This window comes from Chiroxiphia lanceolata, chromosome 20 (assembly GCF_009829145.1).
Source record: "Chiroxiphia lanceolata isolate bChiLan1 chromosome 20, bChiLan1.pri, whole genome shotgun sequence".
NCBI classification, from domain to species: domain Eukaryota; kingdom Metazoa; phylum Chordata; class Aves; order Passeriformes; family Pipridae; genus Chiroxiphia; species Chiroxiphia lanceolata.
This window is the reverse complement of record NC_045656.1, coordinates 5,284,279-5,308,162: the sequence shown is the minus strand read 5'-3', so window position 1 is coordinate 5,308,162 and position 23,884 is coordinate 5,284,279. Positions and strand designations below refer to the sequence as shown.

The 23,884-nt window shown below is 47.9% G+C and overlaps 2 protein-coding genes across 2 annotated transcripts; one reads left to right on the top strand and one right to left on the bottom strand.

Annotated features, from left to right (window-relative positions):
• Nucleotides 1-26: 26 nt before the first annotated feature.
• On the bottom strand, nt 27-10,814 carry STYXL1 (serine/threonine/tyrosine interacting like 1). Its single transcript, XM_032707236.1, has 9 exons — nt 10,623-10,814; nt 9,625-9,686; nt 9,029-9,155; nt 8,646-8,702; nt 7,606-7,751; nt 6,138-6,283; nt 4,980-5,074; nt 2,882-2,991; nt 27-760 (listed from the first exon to the last, which is right to left on the bottom strand). Exons 1-9 carry the CDS (start codon nt 10,723-10,725, stop codon nt 629-631), a joined length of 978 nt encoding a protein of 325 aa, XP_032563127.1. The 5' UTR covers nt 10,726-10,814; the 3' UTR covers nt 27-628.
• Nucleotides 10,815-10,863: 49 nt separating this feature from the next.
• Nucleotides 10,864-19,341, top strand: MDH2 (malate dehydrogenase 2). The gene is made up of 9 exons (XM_032707235.1): nt 10,864-11,031; nt 12,890-13,058; nt 13,832-13,915; nt 14,874-14,983; nt 15,517-15,642; nt 16,333-16,410; nt 17,378-17,477; nt 17,891-18,042; nt 19,039-19,341. Exons 1-9 carry the CDS (start codon nt 10,966-10,968, stop codon nt 19,168-19,170), a joined length of 1,017 nt encoding a protein of 338 aa, XP_032563126.1. The 5' UTR covers nt 10,864-10,965; the 3' UTR covers nt 19,171-19,341.
• Nucleotides 19,342-23,884: the final 4,543 nt, after the last annotated feature.

Sequence of the window (23,884 nt, the reverse complement as noted above, 5' to 3'; positions counted from 1 at the left end):
ACACAGAGCGCTGGGAAAGCCCGGGAGTGTTTTCTGGAATGTTTTTATTTTGGGATGTCAATGAGCAGAATTCACAGTGAGGTAAGAGAGAGGGCGACGCTGAGTTCAGGTTTCGTGTAGCAGGATTGAGGCTTCAAAACTACCGGCTGTGCCAAGAGGTTTGGTTGTTGGATTAGAAGGTGGCAAGTGGGAAGGATGATCTGAACAATTCAACCAGTGAGTCTGTGGGTAGCTAAGAAGGCACTCGCAGGCTGCAGGGACTTCTGAATCACAGAAATTCTGTTGTCACCTCTCCAGGCTGGAAGTGGCCACAGTCAGACTCTAAATTTGTCATTCCAGGCTATGGATAAGGAACCTTTTCAGAGATAACCCTACTATGGTTATAGTCTCCTTTGCTTACTAAAGAGACAAACAGCCTGTAATGGGTCTCATCCTGCAGCACTTGCATTCCCCAAACTGCCACACCTTCTACAGCACAGATGAGTTCTCCAGGAGGCTCCAGAAGTTGACCCAAAGTAACATGGAGCTAAAGAGGAAAGCTTTTCCACTGAGGTCCTTCTCAAAGAGCATTCAAGTCGTTTGCTTGGTGGTGTGGAAGGGAGTGCCTTTCCCTGCAGGGTGTTCCCTGTCAGTAGTTTGGCTCAGAGATGTCTGTGATGTTGGTCCCGTACATTTGGCTCTCCCAGGCCGAGAGCTGTTCCACAAAGCCCCGGTGGGGTCTCATGCTCGGTTTGCACTTCAGGAGGTAATCCCAAGCTCCCTGTAAGCAGAAGAAAAGGAGAGAAGTGTTAGGAATTGAACTGAAAGTCATGAAACGGCTACACTTGTAGACAACACGGCTTTGTATTTGCTCCCTGCGCTGGGCAGCAAGAACCTGCAGGCAAGACTTTGGCTGCCAAAGCAGGACAGGCTGGATCCAGATGTGGACTTCAGAGAAGCCTGTCCCGTTCATACTCTGCTCTCCTGGATATGAGGACAGCTCAGGCTGCTTTCATTACCTGGCAGGTATCCTGCAGGTTTCCAGGCCTGGATTTTCTACCCTAAAATGCTGTTCCTTCCACAGATGATGAACGAAGCAGTGAAGTATCATCAGCCATTCACAGATAAGCAACAAAGGTTATCATGGTTTTGGATTGGTGTGACCTGATGTGGCAGAAGCAGCTATGACCCTGCAGTTATCCCACTGCACTAATTACAGCCATCTTAACTATTTATTAGTTCCAAGTAATCACCCAGGGACTCTGACACACGCAGGGCAGACCCACCAGCATTGCTGTGCATTACTTCAGCTGCATCCCTGTGTTTTCCCAGCAGTGCTCATCTTCCTGCTTGTAAAAGAGTTTGCCCCCTGCACTTGGAGGGTTGCTTAAGTGTAATGAGACCAAAGGTCAGCAGATAGTGCTCCATTGGTTTGTTTTTCTAATCACAGTGATTCTGCAGGCTCCAAGGCTGATCTTCCAATATTTACTCCTCTGGAACCACAGTGTGGGTGTCTCCAGTTTCCCTGGACTCAACAGATCTACTCACATATTGATTACTAACAGAATAAGGGGCCACACATCCCAAATCTGCCTTGCTTTTGGAAGCTTTCAAAGATCTTTGCCTGAATTGGCTGGAGAATCACACGGGAATCTGTTGCACTGCTTTTGTCTGCAAGAAACAAACTTGCCTGCCAGGGTAATCCCCTCAGGAAAGCTTTGCCCAGCCAACAGTGGGCAAGCACTGCCCTGTCAACCTTTTCTTCTTTTTCTTTTTTTTGGCACTTAGTAAAACGCTGAGACCAACCTGTTGATGCCAACTGAGAGGAATGGCAAGGATCAGCCTTTGACTTTTGCACTGCCATGCAAGCCCGGTCTGAAATTCAGTGTGCAAGTGGCTGGTTATCAGCATGCAGGAGCAGTTACACCCGTGTTAGTGCAGGGACTGAGCCATGTCTGCAGCCCTGCTGGCACCCTCAGCCTCTAATTACCCACTGGCACACAGCCACGGAAAGAGATTTCCTCTTACGTTGCAAATGTTTGCACAAAATCAATAAAATTATCAGACACAGGCCCAGCTTAAGTGAAGTTTGGATCAATCTGTTCAAGCTCCCAGAGGAGACTTTCTAAACAAGGATGAGGAGATGCTGTTCAGTTCCCATGGGAACTCATTTGCTCTGTGTTAGCAGGTACCATGAGATGGTGCTTAGGGCAGCACAATACCCATGTGTTGTATGGAAAGGCAGAAAGGGCACCAGGGGAGAGGCTGCCAGGCTTTTGCACAGCCAGGCCATTCCCAGCCATCCTTCATCCATTTCTTACATTATTCAGAGCTACGGAACAGCATGTACTGGCCATCTAACCTGTACATCCCTCCTGAGTGAGTATTATCCCATTCCAGTTTTCTCTACAGCAGCATCTGTGGGAGGGGATTGCTTCTGGAGAAATAAAATGGGGTTTCAGAAAGGGTCAGTGCTGATGCTGAAGTCAGTGGTAAATCAGAGCCCTGCAAACACTGGTTTCTGAACTTCCCTGTAACACCATGGAATTAAGAGGTGGGATTACCTGCAGTAGCTTCCACTCTCTTTCTCAGATCCAGGAGAGAAATACCATGTTCTCTAACCACAGCTTTAGTTTTATAGCCCTGTAGTTAAGTAGGGAAATGCAAGGATATCACAGGTGCCAGGGTAAGAACTCACAGATCCAAAATCACACTTAAGCCAGCTCCTTAATGGTATAAAGAAGGTGCAATCTCAGATCATATAATCAGTTACATTATCAGGTGGATATTCTGCATGAAATCACAGACAGTGAATGTGTTACTACTACAGTGATGAGGCTTCAGAAAGAGAAATCAAGTGCAGACCCAGCCAGTCTCGGTGGGAACTGTGACAGTGCCATACCTTCAGGGAGAGCCGGCAGGAATGCATGAGATAGGCAATGATGGCTGTGCTGCTCCGGCTTATCCCCAGGCTGGAGAACACCAGCACTGCTCCAACATCCATCTGAGCATCTGAGTAAAGAAATGCCAATCACAAATTAATGATCTGGGAAATCAAGCTTCCAAAGGTAGAGCCAAGCACTGATTCGGTGACAGCTGACAGGCTGAGCGACAGGAGCCCTCAGGAACCCTGACAGCAGCAGATGGGCACTGCCAGCTCCCATTTCTGTTAGCATTTGCCTTTCTGAGAAATCCACTTGGTTCAAATGTGGCTTTGAAGACCAGGACCAGTGACAATAACCAGTCAATGCTTCATTGCACATCAGTGTCACCTTTATATCAGGGAACTGAAGAAATGTGATCTACCACGATCCATCACCTGTGGTCAGCATCACTCCCATCACCTGCTCAAACTCTTCCCAGAAAGGCTTAAAGGTATTGAAATTTCTGATGAAGTGCCTGCTCTCCATGCAGGCTGGAGCAATCAGCTCCCAAACTGGAGGGGACTGAGACTCTAAATCCCTTTCCTCTCTCCATGGACATCACCAGCAGGAAGCATGTACATGCCAGCTGGGGCACTGTTTTTATGATGTTTTTATGATGGATACTTTGTGGTGAAAATTGCAAAGATCAGCAAACCCATTTGCTACCACAGGATGTCAGTGGCTCCTAATCACATTAACTCTGCTGCCTGTGCCTAGAAGGTTGCATATTTAATTAATCCTTTCTCTCTCTCTCTCTAGACAGCATGATGGTTTTAGAATATTAGCAACTGAACAATAAAATTCATAGGGCAAAGCCTTTTACTGTTGCTTAGATGTTCTGTTGGTTCTGAATTTTTTTTTCAAGTATAACAGCATTTTCTAACTTATTTCTATAATGAGATACTATTTCTGTTCCAGAACTTGAGTAGAAGTTGCCTCACTCCAACATACACCTGGCATGAGAATATCCACACTCCTCTCTCGGAGTAAGTGGAGAGCTTTAGTCTGGTGTTCCCCCATAACTGTTACAGTTTGAATAATCTCGCTCTCAAGGGCCAAGTAAACAGTTCCACTATCAGGTAAACAGTGTAACACTTTCACAAGAGCTAAAGATAATAAACTCTTGTAGTCTGCCTTGGAAATTTGCACAAACTGATGGGAGAAAGAAACTGTCTTCTGAAACGCTACTGGGAAAAACACGGGGCACAACGAAAGGCAAGCAAGTGAATTTCAGCATTTGGGCACATGCAAATCATCAAATCCAGTTCAGGACTACAAAGTTATATCCTCAAATGTTGTTTCCTTGTTTCTTTGCATCCAGTTGTCACTTCTGATATTGTACTTGGATTTTTAGGTCTGTGGGGCCAGGGTGGTCTTTTGCTTCTGAACAACACTCCACTCAGCAGGGTCCTGGTTTGTGGCAGGTGTTATTTGATAAGTGTGATAAAAGATAACAACAGGGTTTGACAGCATCACAGGATGGAGCTGCAGGAGCTGTGTCTGCTGTGCAGCTGCAGGCACTGAGCTGCAGAGTGTTTTTTTCATGCCCTATCTGATGTAATCAGCCAAAGGCAGGTTGATGCTACCCAATCTGAAAGTCTTCCCGGGCTCTACAGTGGGTTTGCACTGCAAATCTTAAAGATTAGCAGCACCTTGTGAAAAGTTCCCTAATGTGGGTCACACTCTGGTTCAAATAAAGCTGTGGTGGTTGAAGATTTGGGCTGGTAAGAGCCAAAGGGTTGTTGCAAAGGACTAAAAGGGAATCCTATGGAGCTCTGGTGCATACTTTGCAGCAAAGCCTTTTCAGGTCAGGTGGAAAGCTGCCTATTACCAGAGTAAGGTGTTCTTTACAGTGAGCAGAGTCAGGTGCCCTGTAAAATTGCCTCTCTGTCCAACAGGCTGGATAGTGAGGCAGGTCCAGCATCCATCAGGGTGTGGGCTTGCTTGGGAGTGTACTGATCGTGAATGATTACGACCCTGCTGCCTGAGCTTCCTGTTGGAGTGAATTGCTGTCACTCCCATCTAATATCCTCGAGTGAGCAAGGTCTCAGGAATTCCAGATCAGGATCAACTCACCTATGAAATGAGAAATGATGGGAAAGAAAGAAAAAAGATCAGCTTCGAGTGAATCTGGAACAGATATATGGAGGGATTCACCATCTTCTGCAAACCTGGAAAGAGAGCACACAGACCACATGGACCAGAGAAGCAGCTTTGACAAGATGTGTTTGTTGGAGGCAAGGTGATAATTTTGTTTGCTGTTACACATGTAAGTTTTTCATCATCATCATCATTAACATTATGATAAGGGATTTGTTATGGTGAGACACTGAGATGTTTGTAACACAGATCCAATTTAATTACTGATTTTCCACTCCACGTGGTATCAGCATCACTGCCTTAACCTACAACTTCCTTTATCTGAGAGATAAATGCAAACAGATGAACTGAAAGCCAGAGTGCCTTCACAGCATGTGTGTGTTGGCTGTTTTGTGAACAGAGCCCCCCCCCCATGTCACTTGATGTCATTCTCTATGACAGCATCTCCTCCTTCCAAAAGCTCAGAGAACTCAACTCGGAGAACTCAGAGAGCAAACCATTGGTGAGGAATTTCCAAAATGTGAAAGCACATCATGCAGAGGGCATGGGAATATTACCCACAGTGCAGAGACCTTCCTCCAGAGCCAAAGGCATGAGAAATGTCTGCTGGTACACATGTCCTGAGTGGTGGGTAATTGGATTTGTTGCTTACTTTGTTTGGGTCACCTCCTTGAGAAATGCCACTGGATTTTTCACCGTGTGAAATGGCATTTCCAGCACAACCTGCAGACTGGGCATGGACAGAGTAGGAAGAAAGGAAGACTAGCAATGTGACACATGGGTGATTTAGCTTTTACACTGATGTGTTTGTAAGATTTTGCTCTGAAAGCTATTCAGAGATATAGGTTTCTCCTGGATAATGGTAGTATGTGATAGACTCTAAATGCCATGTGCTTTCCACTCCTCCTCTCACCCAACCCACCCATGGCATGGTCGAGGGCTGCAGGACTGTGTTGCTGCTCTGGGGTAGAGATTGGAAAAATGAGCATGAAATGGCACTGGAATCTGCAGTGAACAACAGAAGTTTCCTTGGAAGTTCACAGGCACTGACTCCTCTGTGAACAGACTCTATGCCACCTCATTTATTCACATCACAGACATTGGTGAGGGTAAACCTTGAACTGTTTAACTTACAGTGTTCCAGGCTGTTCAGAGACATTGACTAGTGCTTTGATCCTCAGATCTTTCTGAATTTTTTGGTCACAGGCCTGCTTGAAATTGCCCATATATAACTTTAAAGGCAGTATTTCTACAGGGTATGGCTGGAAGTTGTCTAGTTCCTGCCGGAAAGAAACCATAGGCTCAGGTTAGAGAGGGTCTTTGTTCCATTAGCTTGCTAAGTTCTTAAACATAAGTCATGTGAAGAATTGAACAAGCACTTAGTCAACAGCCCATGACACAATTTAGTGTAATGATTCATTCAATCACCTGGACTTTCTGTATATTGAAGTCTTTACAAGATTTACTGAGAATAATTAACAGCATTGCTGTTGTTGCAGCGTTACTTGAAACAAACCCTGACTAAACAGGAGGTGGAATATATCCTTCCCATTGTCTGCAGGGACTGCAGCATAACAGATCCATTTGATGTTCTCACTGGTTACTGTTTGCAGGGCTAAATGAAATCATCTGCCACCTGCAGAGCTGCAGGTGCCCTGTAGTGGCACAGCACAACTCTGCAGCTGCTTCCAGAGCCTGCAGAGCGGAGGCTGAGAATGAAAATGCAGAAGAAGCCTCGACATCCTTAATGGATACTCTGCTACTGCTGCAGCAGCACAAAGCAGCAGGCTAAACCAACAGTGAACAGCTTAAACTGAGAGGCAGGGAGGTACTCTGTGTCCGTGTGAATCCGATGGGGAGGCTCAGCAATGTGTTGCCCTTCACAAAGCAGCACAAAGTGAATCGATTTTGCCTCCTGTGCTGCACAGGTCAGCACAGTGTCATGGGCTATTTCCTGTGAATCAGGAGGGAACAAAAGACACGTTGCAATGAGATGCTTTCTGCTGACCAGCACCTTCTTAGCCTGCCCTGCCTCAGGTCCTGTCCTAGGTGTGAAATAAAGGGTGATTGTTTCTCATGAGCTATTAAATAGATCAATGTTTGTGGGTGAAACCAAATATTAGGATACTGGTGTTTGAGTGGATGGCTGTTTTCTTTCTGAGCCTATTGAAACAATACACCAGCACTTGCTTTGTGATCCTTCCCAATGAAAACACGTGAAACATAGTGCTTGGTAGGAATTTCACTTCTATCTGAAAACATTTGCTGTGTACTATCCCAGATAACCACATGTGAGAGAGGACCCTGCTTCTTTTCATCATTTGCTAGTGTTTGTTCAGTTATCTGTACTCTCCCCAGGCCAGTTTTGGGGTTATCAGGGAAACATTCCCAGGTTGTTTCCATGAGCTTTCTTTCACGCAATGGAAGAGGAAAAAGAATCAGTGGTGAGACTCAGGGCAAGCACAGCAATTCGGATGACATTTCATTCCTTTGCTTGAAATTACTGTGATACTACATTTGCAACACCATTTAACTTGAATTCATCAGCCATCATCAGCTGAATATGAATGCTAATTCTACTTTCAGATTAGTCTCATGTCACCTGAGGCATCCACAGTGTCTTCTGAGTCCCCAGAAAAGGAAAACAAGATGAAAAATGCCTGTACCCTCCCTTCAGGACGAGCACGTGGTGGCGGGTGAACTCCTGAAAGTTTCTGGCGTGGAGGAATGCAGCTCCTTCCTGAGTATCTAAGGAGACCAAAAAGCTGTTTGCCAGGGCAGGGTCAGTGTCTCCATCACCTGCCTCCCCAACACCCATAGCAATTCCCATTTCATTTAATTTAATGCTCTATAGAAAACCTTGCTAAAAGCTCAACTTATTCTGTACCTGTGTGCTGCTTTCACCTCTTGTCCCAATCTTTTATTCCTCTCCTTGATTCTTCTGTAGGTCTAGAGAAAGGCGTTTGGTTGGGTTTTTTTTCTCTCCCGTTTTTTCTTTGGGAAATACTTGTAATAAGTTCCCACAAGAGGGAAGTATTATTAATTTAAATCTGCTAATCATAGTTTTACAGAGGCCCTTTTCTTTAGTTTGCTTTAGGCAAAGGGGGAAAGAAGGAAGTGTCTTAAATCCTCCTCAAGTGTTTTAAACACTCTCCTCAATGAAGTAAATTATGTGAGATGGCTGCTCCTCTTCCCAAGGGATCCATCCTGCTTCCCTCTAGCTATGTCTGCTTTAGAAATAGATCAGCACAATAGAAACCCACTTCTGATTCTTCACACTTTAATGCCTCATCAACAAGCATTTAGGAATATCCTTCTTTTTTCATTCCCCTTACACACCCACGATTTTTTCCTTTGTACAGTGATGTAAATCTTTGCTAAAACTACTGTAGACTTTGTAAAGCTCATAAGAGCCAAATAAACATACAGAAGTCCTGCACACAGCAGAACTCCCTGCTGAAGGATGTGTGAAAGCTGAACAATTCCATGGTTCAAGGAGGGCTGAAAAATGACATGGAAAGGTTTCCAGCTCTTCTCACTTCCCGGTGAACTCCATCAAATCATCACCCCCATTAAAGGTACATCTTTTTAAGTATCATGATGTGAAAGCTTTTTCTAGCCCTCAGAGAAGGAAGTACTCACTCTGGGAATGCACGGGACTCAAGCCACTGTTTCCGGTCCCTGAAGCAGCACTGCTCCCTAAAAGGCAATTGTTGGACAAGCCCAGTCTCAGGGAAGTGTGGGGGGAAAAAGGAACCCATGCCTCACATGCATCAAGGAGCTTCGGGGGATCATCCACAGATGGAAACCAGGCCTGCCAGGATGCTTTGAAATAAAACCTGGACTTTTGAAGCCTAAGAACATACACAACACAGTGAAAAACCGGAGGCACAGAACGGATGATCATTTTTCAAATAAAACTGGGAACATTTGCACCTCTTCCGATGAGCTGCGTAAAATTAAATGAGGAATGGGATGAATATCTCTCTGGCAGTGAGGTCTTGGCTGATATGGGTCCCACGTACCTGTTTCTTTCTCCTCTTCATCATAGCCACAGCAGCTCAAAACGCTGGTGTTGTAGTCATACACCACACAGTGTCTGACATAGCCCAGCTCCTCTGCACTCGGGATCAGATACTCCCCTCTAGGACTCTGCAAAATCACAGAGGAATTCTGTCAGGAGCACAGCTCCACTCTGCTCTTGTGGCATCAACACTACTGACATCTTTCAAGCTACAACTCTCTAGCTACGTGTTGGTTTGTCCGTGTGGGTGTGGGTGACGCTGAGAGCTCCGGTTAGGAGCCAGAAGTTATGCAAACTGCCCTGATTGCTTCATCACCCACAGCGGGGCAGATGCCAGCACTGTCCTTGCGAGACAAGGCTACAAGATGTGAGTCCTTGTGCAATATTTTTCCTGATATTCAGCCCCTATGTGCCAATCCTTCGGGCTGCTGAGGCCACCTTTGCTTTGTGACAGAATACATCCCCCCAGTGGCAGCCACCGAGCACGGCTGCAACAGGCACGGGAGAGGACGGGACGTTTCCCGGGGGTTTTAAACCAGTTTTGGCTTCCTGCTAATTGCTGAATCGAGGGGTGGTTCACTCAAACAATGCCCTCACCCGTTCAATCCTGCGGGCTGTAACAATGTGGCTCTCGTCGAATTCACGCTGAGTACGGGCATCTGAAAAAACCAACCGAGACAGAGCAATTGGCTTGTAAAGGTGGAATTCTGTTTGTGATTCGGTCAGCGGGAATTCAGGCACTGGCATTACCCAGAGAAAAGACATTTGGGGCTGTGGCACTTGGGGATATGGTTTAGTAGTGGTTATGGTGGTGCTGGGTTGATGGTTGGACTGGATGATCTTGAAAGTCTCTTCCCAACCTTGACAACTCTGTGATTTGGTTTTTTAGGAACTGAGGCTTTCTGGTGTGGATATAACGACCTCCAGGACCGATGTGAGTGTGTGTGTAACACCAAGTGATGCCAGCAGCCTTAGTCCTGACCCAAGTGTGTTCCTGTAGCATCTCAGCACCAGTCCTGTGCCTGCTCTGACCTCTGCCCAGCAGCTCTGCCTCTGCTGCCCCAGAGCTGGGCAGAGGGGCACCAGAGAGACCCCAACCCCACTCCCAAATTGTCTGACTCCTTCACCAAAACATTTAATAATATTGCAATATCAGACACCCTTTTGGGGGGTATTGGCACTATGCAAGATGCAAATGCTTATCAGCAATCTTTGTGAAATGGTTGAAAGATCTTGTCCACCTCTAAAATTGCTGGAAGTAGAGGGGGAGAGTGTGTATCCATGGGATGGATCAGAGCAGGGAGAGCTGGACATGAGGAAAGCCGGAGCAGGACCAGGCTGAGCACAGCGCCTGGCTGCAGGCAGGGGCAGGAAAAGCCTGGGGCAGCAGCAGGCAGGGGCAGGCAAGAGCAGCAGGCAGGGGCAGGGATAAGCAGGAGGCAGGGACAGTAGCAGCAGGCAGGGGGCAGGCAGGGGTAGGGGCAAGGACAGGGATAGGTAGGAGCAGGAAACAGCAGGCAGAGATGGGCAGGGGTAGGCAGGGACAGCAGCAGGCAGGAGCAGCAGGCAAGGACGGGCCTGTGCCGCGGCCTCACCCAGCAGGCACAGGTAGTTGGGCTCCGCCAGCCGCGGGAACCGCCGGCACTGGTTGATGATGTTGTAGAGGTGTCGGGGCTCACAGAGCGCCACCCCTGCCATCCCCGGCGGGCTGTCGCCGACTATCGCGACACCCCGATCCCGCCCTCTCCCTGCGCCGGGCCTGGGGAGCGACGCCCGCCCGTCTCCAAGGTTACCTCTGCCAGGATCTCGCGAGACTGCCGCCCGCGGCGGGAAGGGGAGGGGGAAGTCTCGCGAGAGGCGGGGCCGCGCAGGCCGTGGAGGTCGTTGGAGTCACCGAGGGCCGCCAGCTCCGCTCCCGCCGCTCCCACCATTCCCGCCATGCTGTCCCGCCTCAGCACCGCCACCAGCGCCGCCCTGCGCCGCGGCATCGCCACCTCCGCACAGGTAACGTGGGTGGGGAGCGGGGCCGGGCCTGGGGCCTCCTCGGAGTGGGGCTGCGGGGCTCAGGGGGAGCCCTCGGTGCGGGGCTGTGGAGCCCGTGTGCTCCCCGGTGAGGGGCTGCGGGGCTCCGGTGCGGCCCGGGACGTCCTCGGTGAGGGGCTGTGGAGCAGCCCAGGGAGAGCCCAGACCCTTTTCAGGGAGGGTGTGCAGCCCAGTGAGGGTGTAGCTCGGGTGGAGCCCCGCTCCTCGTCGGTTCTGGGCCTGCGAGGCCGCGGTTGGACCCAGTTCCTCCTCGGTTGCGGGGCTCAGGTGGAGCCCGGGCCCTGCTCGGAGAGGGGCCTGGGGGCCGGGCAGGAGCTCAGGTTCTCCTCGGTGAGGGGCTGTGGAGCCCAGACCCTCGCGGTGAGGGGCTGCGGGGCTCGGGTGGAACCTGGGGAGGAGCCCAGACCCTCCTGGGTTCTGGGGCTGTGGAGCGCGGGGAGGAGCCCAGACCTGATGAACTTCTCTCTCTGGTGGTGTGCAGTGGGTGATAGGCAGGTTTCCCGCTTCCTTCCTCTAGTGCAAACGTACCCCTGCGTTCCAGAGGTTTTAAGACCTAAAGCTGGTGGCTGGGGTTTAGCAGTAATCCTTTGTGTGCTTGCAATCCACCGTTTTGCTGACCCCAAACCAGAGGAGAACTGCTGCTGTGGTTGCATGGGTAGGGACCGACCTCTATCTGACATTAATAGTGCCAGTGGGACACGACAGAGTGATTATTGGAGCTATAAAGATGTGCTGCGCAGGAGAGGCTTGTGTAAGTTTTTTTCGTAGGAACTCTATCTTTTAGCAGTGAGGTTTTGACCTCATGGTATCAGCTCAGTCATAAATAGGGCACAGCACTGATTAATGCCAGACTTTGCTTCCCCTTCAAGAGTTTTATGCAAAATTACATCTGTTACAATAGCAAGAAAACCAAGATGAGGTTGGGCTAATCTAGCTCTTGGGTGGATTATTTCTTGTCATAGCACAGTAATTAAGGTGTTCATGTCGGGACTTGGAACTATTTATCTGGTAAGGCTGTGATAGAGATTGGCTTTTTCAGCACTAATTGTTGCATCTCTGCAGGAGACTGGTTCTCCATCACTCCAGAAGAACATTGCACTTTAAGGTTGTTCTGGCCCTTTTCTCTCATCTGTCAATACTCTACAAACAGGAGCAGAGAGCAATAACGTCCTACCAGTACACCTGTGAGGGTAAAATTGGTTCACAGGGCAGCCAAGAAGAGTTGCTTTTACTTGATTCTCAGCCACATGATCAAAACTGGAAGTTCTAGTCATGTAATATTCTCAGACCTTGATCTTGAGGCAGCTGCAGGTACTATGTTGAATTTATTTCTGGCCTAAACATTTTCTTCCTGTACATACAGTAGTTATTACATTTATTGTAGACCATTAAGTGTACTGATTTGCCAAATGGGAAGGCATATTTTTTTAATACTGGCAATATTAATAGTCTAGAGAAACTACAAACCAGATTTTGCCCTAAGTCAGACCTGGCTGGCAGGTATAAGTCTCAGGCAGACATTTCTGTCTGGAGAGAGGTGATCCTTCGGGTTCCTTTGCCCCAGCCTTGCTTCCCTTTTGAGCTTCAGGTTGCAAATAAGTTTCCTCCAACTTGTCCTGCCCATAAACCTGGAGGATCCCTGGGAGGCTCTCACGAGCATCACTTTTCTGTGGGCTCAGCCTATCGAGCTTGCGTGGTGCTTGGTGAAAAATTGAGAAATAGAGCTAAAAGTAAAGAAAGCGTGGTGGAATCCCCGAGGTCACCGCTGGGGTGGCTGCCAGAAGTTCTGCACCTCATATTTGCTGTCTCTTTCCCACAGAACAATGCCAAGGTAGCAGTGCTGGGGGCCTCGGGGGGCATCGGGCAGCCGCTGTCCCTGCTCCTGAAGAACAGCCCGCTGGTGAGCAAGCTCAGCCTCTATGACATTGCCCACACTCCAGGAGTGGCAGCTGACCTCAGCCACATCGAGACCAAAGCCAAGGTCAAAGGTACTGCTGGGAATGCTCCGTGTTCCCGAGGGATCCTCTCGGGTGGCTCTGGCGCTGAATCGCTCGTTGCTTGCGAAGGGGAATCTTCACACAGCGACCCTGAAGCCTGGTGTCAATATAAGTAGCTTTTTCCTCGAGCAGTGCATGATTAATTAAGGTTTAGCTGATTAGATTGACATGTATGGAGATGAAAATGGCCTGTGGTTGCACTGTTGAAGGGGAATTTGTGATATCTGGCAGGAAACACTCAGTGAAATTATTTCTGAACAAAGCCTGAGTGTTGAATTTAGAAGTTTGACCACAACTAGACTTAACACTCCCTGGGTATCCACATGAATTCCACATGCTTCTTTTCTGAAGGGACGCTGTCAGGTTCTGATGAAAGCAAAACTTATTCTGCTGATCTTTATTTTGTCTGAAGACCTCCAGAAGGTGACATTTTACTTGAATGTGCCTGCCTGAAATTCTCTTTGGGCACTGACTCTCGTGCCAAGGTTTTTGGAGAGTAAACACACATAGCAGGAGGAACTGGGGGTTTTCAAAACAATTGAATGTGAGATTCTCACCACTCTGGTTCTGAAAGTTTTGAAACGAGGATAAAACATCAAATGGGATCCATCCATAATTGTGTTTCTTTGCTTTTCAGCGTAAGTTTGAATTGAAGGCTAAATTTAAAAAAGGAATTGGATGCCTCTGGGTGTAATTTTGTACTTCAAAGTATCAGTTACTTAACAACTCTCGAAAGCATAATGCCTGAGTGTCTTCCATTTCAGGCTTCATGGGACCTGAGCAGTTGCCAGAATGTCTGAAGGGCTGTGATATTGTTGTTATTCCGGCGGGAGTCCCTAGAAAACCAGGTACGTTCTCTTTGTTGGAAGGCCCCAGGGCTGCTTTGAAGTGGATCTCTGCAGTGCTGCTGCTCAAATAGAGCTGTGTCTGGTGCTTTATGGTGGTGTTGGCTTGGGGTGTAAGTGGTCTGTTAATGCCCCTGACCCAGAGCTGCTTATGGTATCAGGCCTCTCTCTTAGACTGTCCCTTGTGAAATGGGCAGCACTGATTTCTGGAGTTCCCACGTGGGGTTGAGGTGCAAAGACCTTACATGAAAGTGATCCTAAATCTCCCTTTGTGTTTCTTGCCCTGAGGCAATGCTCGAGGAATAAAAACCAGTTCGTTGTTTCATTTCTCAGGAGAATAGAAATAATCTATTTGTATTGCATCAGTTGTGCAGTAACTTCTTGGGACATCTCTGAATAAATGCTGTTAAAGCTTCCTAAAATGTCTCTGACCCGCACCTTTTCTACTCTGTTTTTTAGTATCCTCTTTGGAATGTAACAAAATTCTAGACTTCAATGCCTAGCTCTTCCTAAATCTTCATTTTTCACAGTTAAGTAGTTGCTGCAACAGAAATGGGAGGTGGAACTTAACACAACCAGCAATATTTTGCACAGAGCAGTTGGCATTTAAGCTGGAGTTGTGGAGGTGACTTAAGAGAAGGAGGAGAATTCATCTTGGGAGCAATTAGGCTGCTCTGAGTATCAGTGGTGTGGGTCTGTATGGTCACAGTGTACTCCAGGCAGCTTAGATGAAATGTGTTCTGGCAATGGACAGCTGGGCTGGTTGCTCCTGAAAAGGGCTGATCTGTTTGTTAGCAAGAGGAGTTATCTTTGGAGCCAGTTCATTACTGCAGCTGGAGAATTTCCTCTGGATCTATGAAACCAGGAGCTGATGTGTCTCTGCCCAGGTTTTTGTTTGGGTTGCTTTGCCCGTGAAGGGGCAGACTGTGGGTAACAGGACACTGCACTGGCTGTGTTTCAGGTATGACTCGTGATGACCTGTTCAACACCAATGCCAGCATTGTTGCCTCTTTGACAACTGGCTGTGCAAAGCACTGTCCAGAAGCCATGATCTGTATTATTTCTAACCCGGTAAGTGTTTTCTGAAGGCTTTGGAATGTAGAGGGAAAAAAAAAAAAACCAACCAAAATCCAGACTGAGAATACTAGAGTAATCCAAATTCTTTTTGAACAGTATCTTTGAGATCTGCAGTGTATTAGCAGAAAAGCTCTAAAAGCCTGGTTCTACTAACCCATTTTTCTTGGCTGTATTTAAGTCAGAGGAAACTTGGATATAAAAGTGCTTAATATCTCAAAATCTGTGTGACTGGTTATAATACAAGCTCGTGTATTAGCTAAAATTAGGGATAAAAGTCTTAGCTCTCTAAGGGAGGAGCCTTTGTAATGGGAATGAACAAATTTATTGTCTTAATGGTTATGTAAAATTAATGACTTTTATTCCAGCCTGACTGTAAATTGCTCTTCAATTTAGGCATTAAAGTAATTGGCTGCAGCTGATTCCAAGTTGGAAGTGTAGTTCAGGTTATTTGTTGGCCTGTTTAAGTTCGTGCATTGGCTTTGTTATTATACTGCTTTTAATCAGTGCTTGCCTCTTCTTGCTGGTAGGTAAATTCAACCATCCCTATAACTTCAGAAGTCTTCAAGAAGCACGGTGTGTATAATCCCAACAAAATCTTTGGTGTCACAACGCTGGACATCGTCAGAGCAAACACTTTTGTGGCTGAACTGAAGGCAGGTCATGGTTAACAGCTGCTGGGGGAGGGACACTGCCTGCTTTGGTATCAGATCTATACAGAAATGCTTCCAAAATCACTGCAGAGAGCCAAAGGAGCTCGGATTTCTGTGGAGCCAGAGGCGAAGGCAGTGATTCCCTGCCTCCATTCTCTAGAGGAGCCTGGAGATAAGGTTTCTTGCAAAACGTGGTTCAAGAGACTTTGACCTTTCCTTTTCATAGCCCTGTGAGTGAGCTACGTGTTCTCCTTAATTCCATTGGCATTTCCAACCCCTGGTGCAACCGGAGGAGAGGGCTGAGTTGTTGTATGTGTTTGCAAGTCAAACTCTGTGCTGGGTGTTAGAGGATATTCTGCAAAGTATCAGGAGCTGTAACAGGTTACTACTCTTAATAGCCCTGGTGGTGTTTATGTTGTGCTGCTGTTTATCCAAACTTGCAGTAATAATGTCCTGTAACTGTATAAAGTGATCAGAGTAACCCGGAGCTGCGTCTGAAACTCCTGCCCTGTGTAGCACCGGCTTATAGATCATAGAATCATTTAGGTTGGAAAGGACCTCCAGGATCATGGAGTCCAACCTTTGACTTACCAATGTGTCCATGTACCCAGGGCAGACGGTGAAGTGTGGTGTTTTCACTTGTTTTTCTTGCCCATGTGCTTCAGAAGCTGGAAAGTTTCATGTTTCCCTTAGGGCTTAGATCCAGCTCGAGTAACTGTTCCAGTTATTGGTGGCCACGCTGGGAAGACTATCATCCCTCTGATCTCTCAGGTGGGTCATAGTGACTGCTCTGAGTGGCAGCACACTCCTCAGGGTGTTGGGGTTGATGTAAAGTGCCTTTGTGATGGCAGTTCATTGCTAAGATAGAGCAGAGGCAGTTTTCCCTGCTCTCATGGCTGCTTCAGGGATGAGATGCAGGATGAGATGGAAGGCAGCAAGCCAAATCTAAACTCTGGATGGTGTCAAGAGTGTAAATAGTTCCAGCTTTCCTCTAAAGGACTTTGGGATATAAGATCTGAGGTGTGGCAATGGCAGGTCATCAGGAGAAGCTCCCTTCGTGCATCTAAGCCAGACTGAAATGCAGTTCTTAAGCAGGCTGCAGCCTCGTGGGGAGATGGCTGGGATATGGCCAAGGACAATCTGCAACAAAAAGGGGAAAAGCTGTGCTCTAAGTGGGGAATAAAATATCCTTCACAGAAGGATTTTCTTAAGGAATAAGAGCTTTGGAGCAGCTGTATGCTGAGAGGGTGCTTTGGTTAAGCAGTCCATTGGGAGAGACACAGCTGTGCTTAAGCTACTGGCAGAACTGTGTCTGAAGGTTTAGTAACTTCTAAATACTGCTGGGAGACTGGATCCTTCATGAGGCTCTTGACTTCCATAATGCCACAGTGACCCGAATATTTACAGGATGACTGTTTGAAATTCCTAATGCTTGGAGGGCATCTGTTTAGTGCAAAGGACTGCACAGTAGTGAGGAACCACGGCAAGCCCTGGTTTGGCTGCAGAGCTGCAGTTTGTCCTTGAGGAATGTGGGCACGGCTGGGCTCCTGTTCCAGCCCTGCAGTGACCAGTGGCCCTGGTGACTCCTGCAGTTGGTCAGTGTCACACAAGTTGCCCAGTTGAGAACTATTGGTAATAACTGCAGTGGTACAAAAGACATCGTGTGGGTGAGTGGCCTTATGCTGAATCTGGAGGGGTTCTGGTATTGGATAGTAACTTTTTTTTCTTTCCTATCTAGTGCACACCGAAAGTGGAGTTTCCTCAGGATCAACTGGAGAAGCTTACAGCAAGAATTCAAGAAGCTGGCACTGAGGTTGTCCAAGCTAAAGCAGGAGCAGGTGGGTTCTTGAGTACAGCTTTCAAGTAATTCTTGTTATCTACCTGAGTGGATGCAGTCCCCTGCAGTTTAATCTTACTTACAGTTTATGAACTGCTGATTAGGGATCTAGCTGTGACTGCCTGAGCTGTGCTACCAGAAGTAGCTCAGTATGTAAGACTGAACATTAACTGATCCCACACCATATATGGCTTTAAAAAGAATCTTCTCTGTCAAAGTAAGCTGTTTCTTCTATAAATCTGGTCAGCTGGATAGCATGTAACTGGCCAAGAGCTGCTGCTTTATCCAGCTGACTGTGAGCTTGAAGTCAGTGACACTGGAGCTCTGTAAACATACCCGTATGGAAACCTTTGATGCCCAAGAAGGTATCAAATTTCAACGTGATCTGTTCTAAAAGTGGTTTCACTCTTACAGGATCTGCCACCTTGTCCATGGCCTATGCTGGTGCTCGATTTGTGTTCTCTCTACTGGATGCAATGGGTGGAAAGCAAGGGGTTGTGGAATGTGCCTTTGTTAAGTCGGACGTAACGGAGAGCCCGTACTTCTCTACACCTCTGCAGCTGGGAGTATGTACTTTAAATCCTGAGGCTTATTGACAGCAGCTACTGATGGAGTCTTGTGGGTTTTACTCAGTGATTTTAGTTTAGCTGAATGCCTGGTATTGCTGGAGTTAACAGCTGAGTGTACTTTTAAGAGTCTTGAGTATTTGGGTATGGTATTTAGGAACATAGCTCAGCTTGGCAAGGATGCTGCTGCTCTTATCTGCTCTTAGACTGCAGATCACTGAGTAACTGGAGATTCAGACTTGGCTTAAGAGGTCATGCTTGCCTCAAGTCAGGCCTGTTTACTCTGGGCCTTCATATGATTAACCAGAGTCAACAAACCTGTCTCCTCAGCCTGACCTGCTATAAGCAAAGCCCTCAGAAATCGAGGCACATGGGGAGCTACAGCATGGATTAGGATTAGTAGTTTGCTTTCAGAACCTCTTCTGGACTCTGAAAGAAGTCTTCCTTTTGTCACCCTTATCCCATGGGAGTGATGGAGGACAAGGATGCTTCAGCCCTGTTGTGGCTGCTGGGATGCAAAAGGTGGTGTCTGCTGTATTAGGGGCAGGCTGATGAGGGAATGGAAGCAGAGGGGTATTCAGAGGGGTAGGGTGTAGATGTAGGCATCTTGAAAACTCAGGAGTGTCACTCTAAAGCAGTTTGAGGTTGCAGGCCAGTGGCAAGCAGAGGACATAGACCGAGGGGAGTGATTCTCTTACCAGATGGTGTGTCTGGAAGTGGGAAGGAGCACTTGCTATCAGTTTCCTCTTGAAGGAGCTGCTGGACTTCCTTCAGGTTTCACACTTGTGAACAGTGAAGGAGAAGTTTGTGAGGGTTGTAGAAGTTGCCACAGATAGTAAGAGGTTTTGAACCTTACCAGGAAGCACAGGGTTGGCAGACTAGAGATGACAGAGGTCCAGGCTGGGTCTCTGTCTCAGCTGGGTAATACTTAGTCAAAGCTGTTAAGCTACTCTTTAGGTCAATGAATGGTTAATCCTTAAATCCTCTTTCCCTCAGAAAAAAGGAATTGAGAAGAACCTAGGCCTTGGCAAGCTCTCCCCCTTTGAAGAGAAGATGGTTGCTGCGGCCATGTCTGAGCTGAAGGCTTCTATTAAGAAAGGAGAGGAATTTGCAAAGAACTTCAAGTGAAGAGTTGATGATGGGGAGGAATTAACTTCCTTAATTTATTAAGGCATCATGTCACTTTATGACTTCTGATTCAAAGCTCATGCTTTGGTTGAAGTCTGTCTGTATTAGCTTGATGCTTGTTGCCAGTGCAGAGTCTAATCATCAATAAAACGGCCTCATTTTTTCAGTGTACCATGTGGACTTTTCCTGATGCACTTTGTCTTTTGAAGTTAGGGCTTGTAGATCTCTGAGAGGTTAATGGTTTCAATAGAGATGAAATAGCCTTGTAAGGTGGGTGAACTAGTTGCTCCCAACTCTGCTGCTGCCTGGGTTTTGGCTTGGGCTCCTTGTTCAACACAGCCACTGGGAACCAGGTGTGATCAGATAAGATTAAGATGGGTTAAAGGGGTTGCATCAGTGATCCAAGAGGTGATTTTCCAGGAGGTGGCATTACCTCTGTTACCTTGTGTTACCTTAATCTCTTATGTAATTTGAATTTTAAAGGAGTTAGTGAAAGAGCATGGTGTTTGAAACGTCAGTCGTGCGCTAAGACAGTAATTAAACTGCTGAGAGCGACTTCTTTCTAGTTAGGAACAAAAACCTTGATTTAGCATCTCCATAAATTTCTCTTACATTCATCCTCTTGTGAATATAAAAATAAATGTCTGCAAGAAGATGGTGATGACGAGTTCTGTTGCTGACTTCTTTGAAGGTAAGCTTTTTTTTAATGAAGGAAGCAATTAATTCACTCTTCCTCCGTGCTCTGCGCTGCTTACGCTGTTGCTTTGAATTGCTCTCATCTGTGTAGGTTGAATTCTAAGTTGAACAGACTTTGTTTAGATGAGGAGAAGGAAAAGCCAAAGCCCAGCACCTCTGAAGGAACTGAGGGGAGTGTTGGTTTGAGCCAGAGAACCTGGGGCAGAAGCTTCTCAGAAGGAAGATACTTAAAGGTAGTAGATGCTCTTTGGTCACTGCCTTTCTTCTTCCTCCTCCCACTTCTTGTATTCTTTCTTTTGAGCTATCTGAAGTGGGGTTTATTTTTTTTATTTTAATTAGTTCATCATTCTGAACCAGATCACACAGTTGTGACTGTTGGAGATGCATTGATTATCAAGTGCCTGGTTCTTTCCCTGCCCTGTGGAACATGTGGGCAGGGAGGACAGCAAGCACAGTCCTTGTCACTCCTCTCTGCAGAAATTTGGTGTGTTGAAGCTTGCTTTCTCTACAGGAATAGTAATGGAATTGAAGCGTCGGCAGTCATTACTCAGCAGGCTTGGAACAAAGTAATTATTAGGTGGTATTAATAGAATTAAAGATTAAAGAATTAAAGATCGTGTTGGAGGGGGGCATGGGAGGATGTCAGAACTGGAGGACACTGAGGAGGAGTGACTGGCCAGACCTGGTAAGTATGGCACAGACTGTTCCAAACAATAAATGGAAAGCATATGGCAGACTACAGTAACACAGGTCACGGGGTGTAGGGGTCTTGCAGGCCTGTCAGCAATTTTGTACCCAAAATAGACAGCACAGCTTATTAAAAATGGTGTGTATCAACCTGCCAGAGGTGTGTGCCATGGTCTGTGTGCCCAGCTGGTCCAGGGGAACTGCCATCCAAAGCTGCCAAGGAACCAGCTGCAGGGAAAGCCTGGCCTTGCACCCAGGAGCACATCAGCACGCAATTGTTCCAGTCCTGCTATTTTTATTGCAGCAGATAGAGCAGATTTCTGAGTGTTGGAGACTTTTAAAACTTGAGGTTCATCTTGTGGCTTAGGTTATTCTATCTTTTCTTGTGTCAGCAGTCCAAATCCAGCAAAGTCTGGAGGAATTGCATGGACAAGCAGAAAGCTTCGCTTGCACTGGTGGGGACTCAGGGACAACATAGGTGAGTGGAGCTGAGGCAGAAGAGGATTATTCCTCAGCACTTGCTGACTTGTAAATTCTCCAGGGTTTCCTTCAAATCCCCTGAATGTTGACAATGTCCCCGCACTGTTTGGTTTTTGGGTTTGTTTCGTTTTTCCCCAATCCCATGCCTGGTGCTTGGAGTTGCAGCTATTCCCTGTGCCTGGAAATCCACTCTATTTTGGGAAGGGAAAGGAGACAGACTTCTTGTGGCTTTCTGCAGTGAAGTCAGGGACCAGAAAGACACTGTCTGAAGAAATGGTCTGTGTAGGTGTTATCCACTTGGTTTGTGCTGTCCTCATGGCTGAGCAGTTGTGTGGTGGGTAACTTAATCACTGTGAAGACTGGAGATGGTTTGCAGAGGGAAGTGTGGGACATACCCCTGCTTCTCTCTGAGGAGATTCCCTGAAGGAGGAAAGGATCTGGGGCATACCCCTCCTCAGGAGGAGCAGGGTTTGGCTGACTGTGCCCAGATAAGTGAACAGCCTGCTCTGGAAGTTGTTTCCTGGTGCTGTGTCTCCAGGACACACGACCTTCATCCTCTCTCCTGTAGGTTGCTGTAGCAGGGCCGCCCTGCTGAGTCACGGCACTCGCTCCTGTGCCGGCAGCCTCTGGTATTTACCTCCTGTGGAGGTGAGTGATCAGGGCTGGAGGAGGTGGAAAACCTGCCCGGTACAGGACTCTTGGGTTTCACCTTGTTTACTGTGCAGACTTTTTGTCTTGATGGTCTCTGAGCACCTCTTCCAGTGCAGCGACATTTCTTTGCACGGAGCTGCCGCCTCCTCGGGCAGCCCAGCTCTGTGCTGGAGCACAGATGTCAAGATACAGAGGAGTTGTGTGTTAAGAGTAATAAATAAAGGTTCTCCAGATGGTCATATGTCAGGTCACTCGATCCCACCTGCTGTTCCTGTACTGCTGGAGCAGCATATTAAGTGCAGGAAAGGATAGAACAAGGAGAAAAGCAAATTAAACAGTATGGCTTGAGTCTCCTCCTGGTTAACTGCAGTGTCCCAGGAGTCTTCAGGTGGGATGAGCAGGCTGGCACGCCTGTGTCCCTTATTCCTGGGAAATCTGTTTTCCCTTCCTGGCTCCATTTAAGGGCAGGTGCTTTGATGTGGGGGTACAGACCTGCCACCCCTGAGCCCCATCTCACCCCAGGGGTGCTGTGGGTGGTGGAAGATGGGGACAGCAGTTTGCCTTTGGATAAGGCTGGTACAACTGCCGCAGTCATGGCTGAGCCCTGGGGACAATCGATGGCATTTCGGTGATATTTAGGAGAGGGAGAAGCAGAGGAAACAACAGGAAGACAGTTTAGTGAAGCCTCTTCCTTGCCAAAGCTGGCTGCCTTCCCAGCTCCAGCAAAGGAGCAAAACTGTAGAGGCTGGAGGTACTTCAGAAAGATATAGGATAACTATCACCCTCTCTCATGAGCCCACCTCCAAAACTGAAAGCATCCAGGGCCCACAGCAGGTACCAGGACAGAGAGTGTTGCTTCCATCCTCCTGAGCAACCACCAACACTGTGGTACCCAGTGTTCAGCCTTGCATTACTGGGTCTGACAGGGAGATGGTGGATGAATGGGGAAAGGAGAGGGGGAAACACACCCTGAGGTTGGTTGGGCACAGCTGGGGGTGCAGACAGATCTCCCCTGCAGCCAACTCAGCTTCCTCCTTCCCTCCAGGGCCATGGTGAGGGTGGGAGGATCAGAAACCATTTGAGCTGCGGTTTTGCCTCTGCAGAGGCCTCTCCCCCTCCCTTGGCTCTCCCGCCTGGCCACAGGCAGTGTGAAATCACCACCTTTGCATTCCCTGCTCTTGATTTACTGAAATGCCCGAGAGCTCCCTCTTCCCTCCCGGGTGCCTCAAAGCAGAGCTGGAGTGCGGCGCCAAGGCGGGAGGGTTTGTTTGCATTTATAGGGAAACCTGTTAATAAAGGAGACCAAAGGGACTGCTCTTTTCCTGGCTGTGGGAACAGATGGCTGGATAACGCAGTGAATTAATATGCAGGGAGTCCTGCCGGGGCAGGGATTTGATTGCCTGTTAGGAGAGGTTACAACGCTGGAGCTGAGCTCTGCCACCGCTCTGCCTGTCCCTGACACCTGCTGCCTGCAGGGGCTCCATGGGGACTCTGGGACAGATTGGATGGGGTCACAGAGGAGGCTGTGGGCACTGGTCATGGCGAAGGATGCAGCTGGGGGCTCTGGGACAGCAGCAGGTCTCTGCTTCTCCCACCCTGGGTGATGCTCAAAGAGGACTGCCCTTTGGATTTGTAAAAGCCAAAGCTGGGTCTGAAGGTAAACAGCTGCTTGGAGGTACTTCCAGGCTTCATTCTTTCCTCCCATAATTGTTTCTCCTCTGAGTCTGGAGGTTTCAAGGAAAGCAGGAAGCGGCAGATCCTTGATGAGCCAAGGAAGGCATGTGCTGGGACATGGGAGGTCTCCTTGTCGCAGGACAGCACAGGTACAGAGTGTTTCCCAGGGCTTCAAAGTGTGACCAGACAAATCCATGAGGAAGAGAAACCCCCTGCCGAGGGATAGGAGGGTTAGGAAGCCCCGGGGAAGCAGGAGACCCAGCAAACCCACCCCAGCACTGAGCAGGGCCACGTGGCCATGAGGTCAATCCCAAATCGATGGGAGCCTCCAGCCGCCGGCCCCAATCGAATGGCCCAAGGTCACCCCGGGTGCACTTGGGGCTGTTCCTGTGCCCTGTCCCCATTGCACCCTGGGCTCTCACAGGATCGTGGGGCCTCCCAGCCCCTTCTCCTTCGTACCTTTGCTTTGCCCCCCCATTTTCTGATGTTGCTTTCCCCCTGCCGCCTTGTCAGGGTTGCTGAGCAC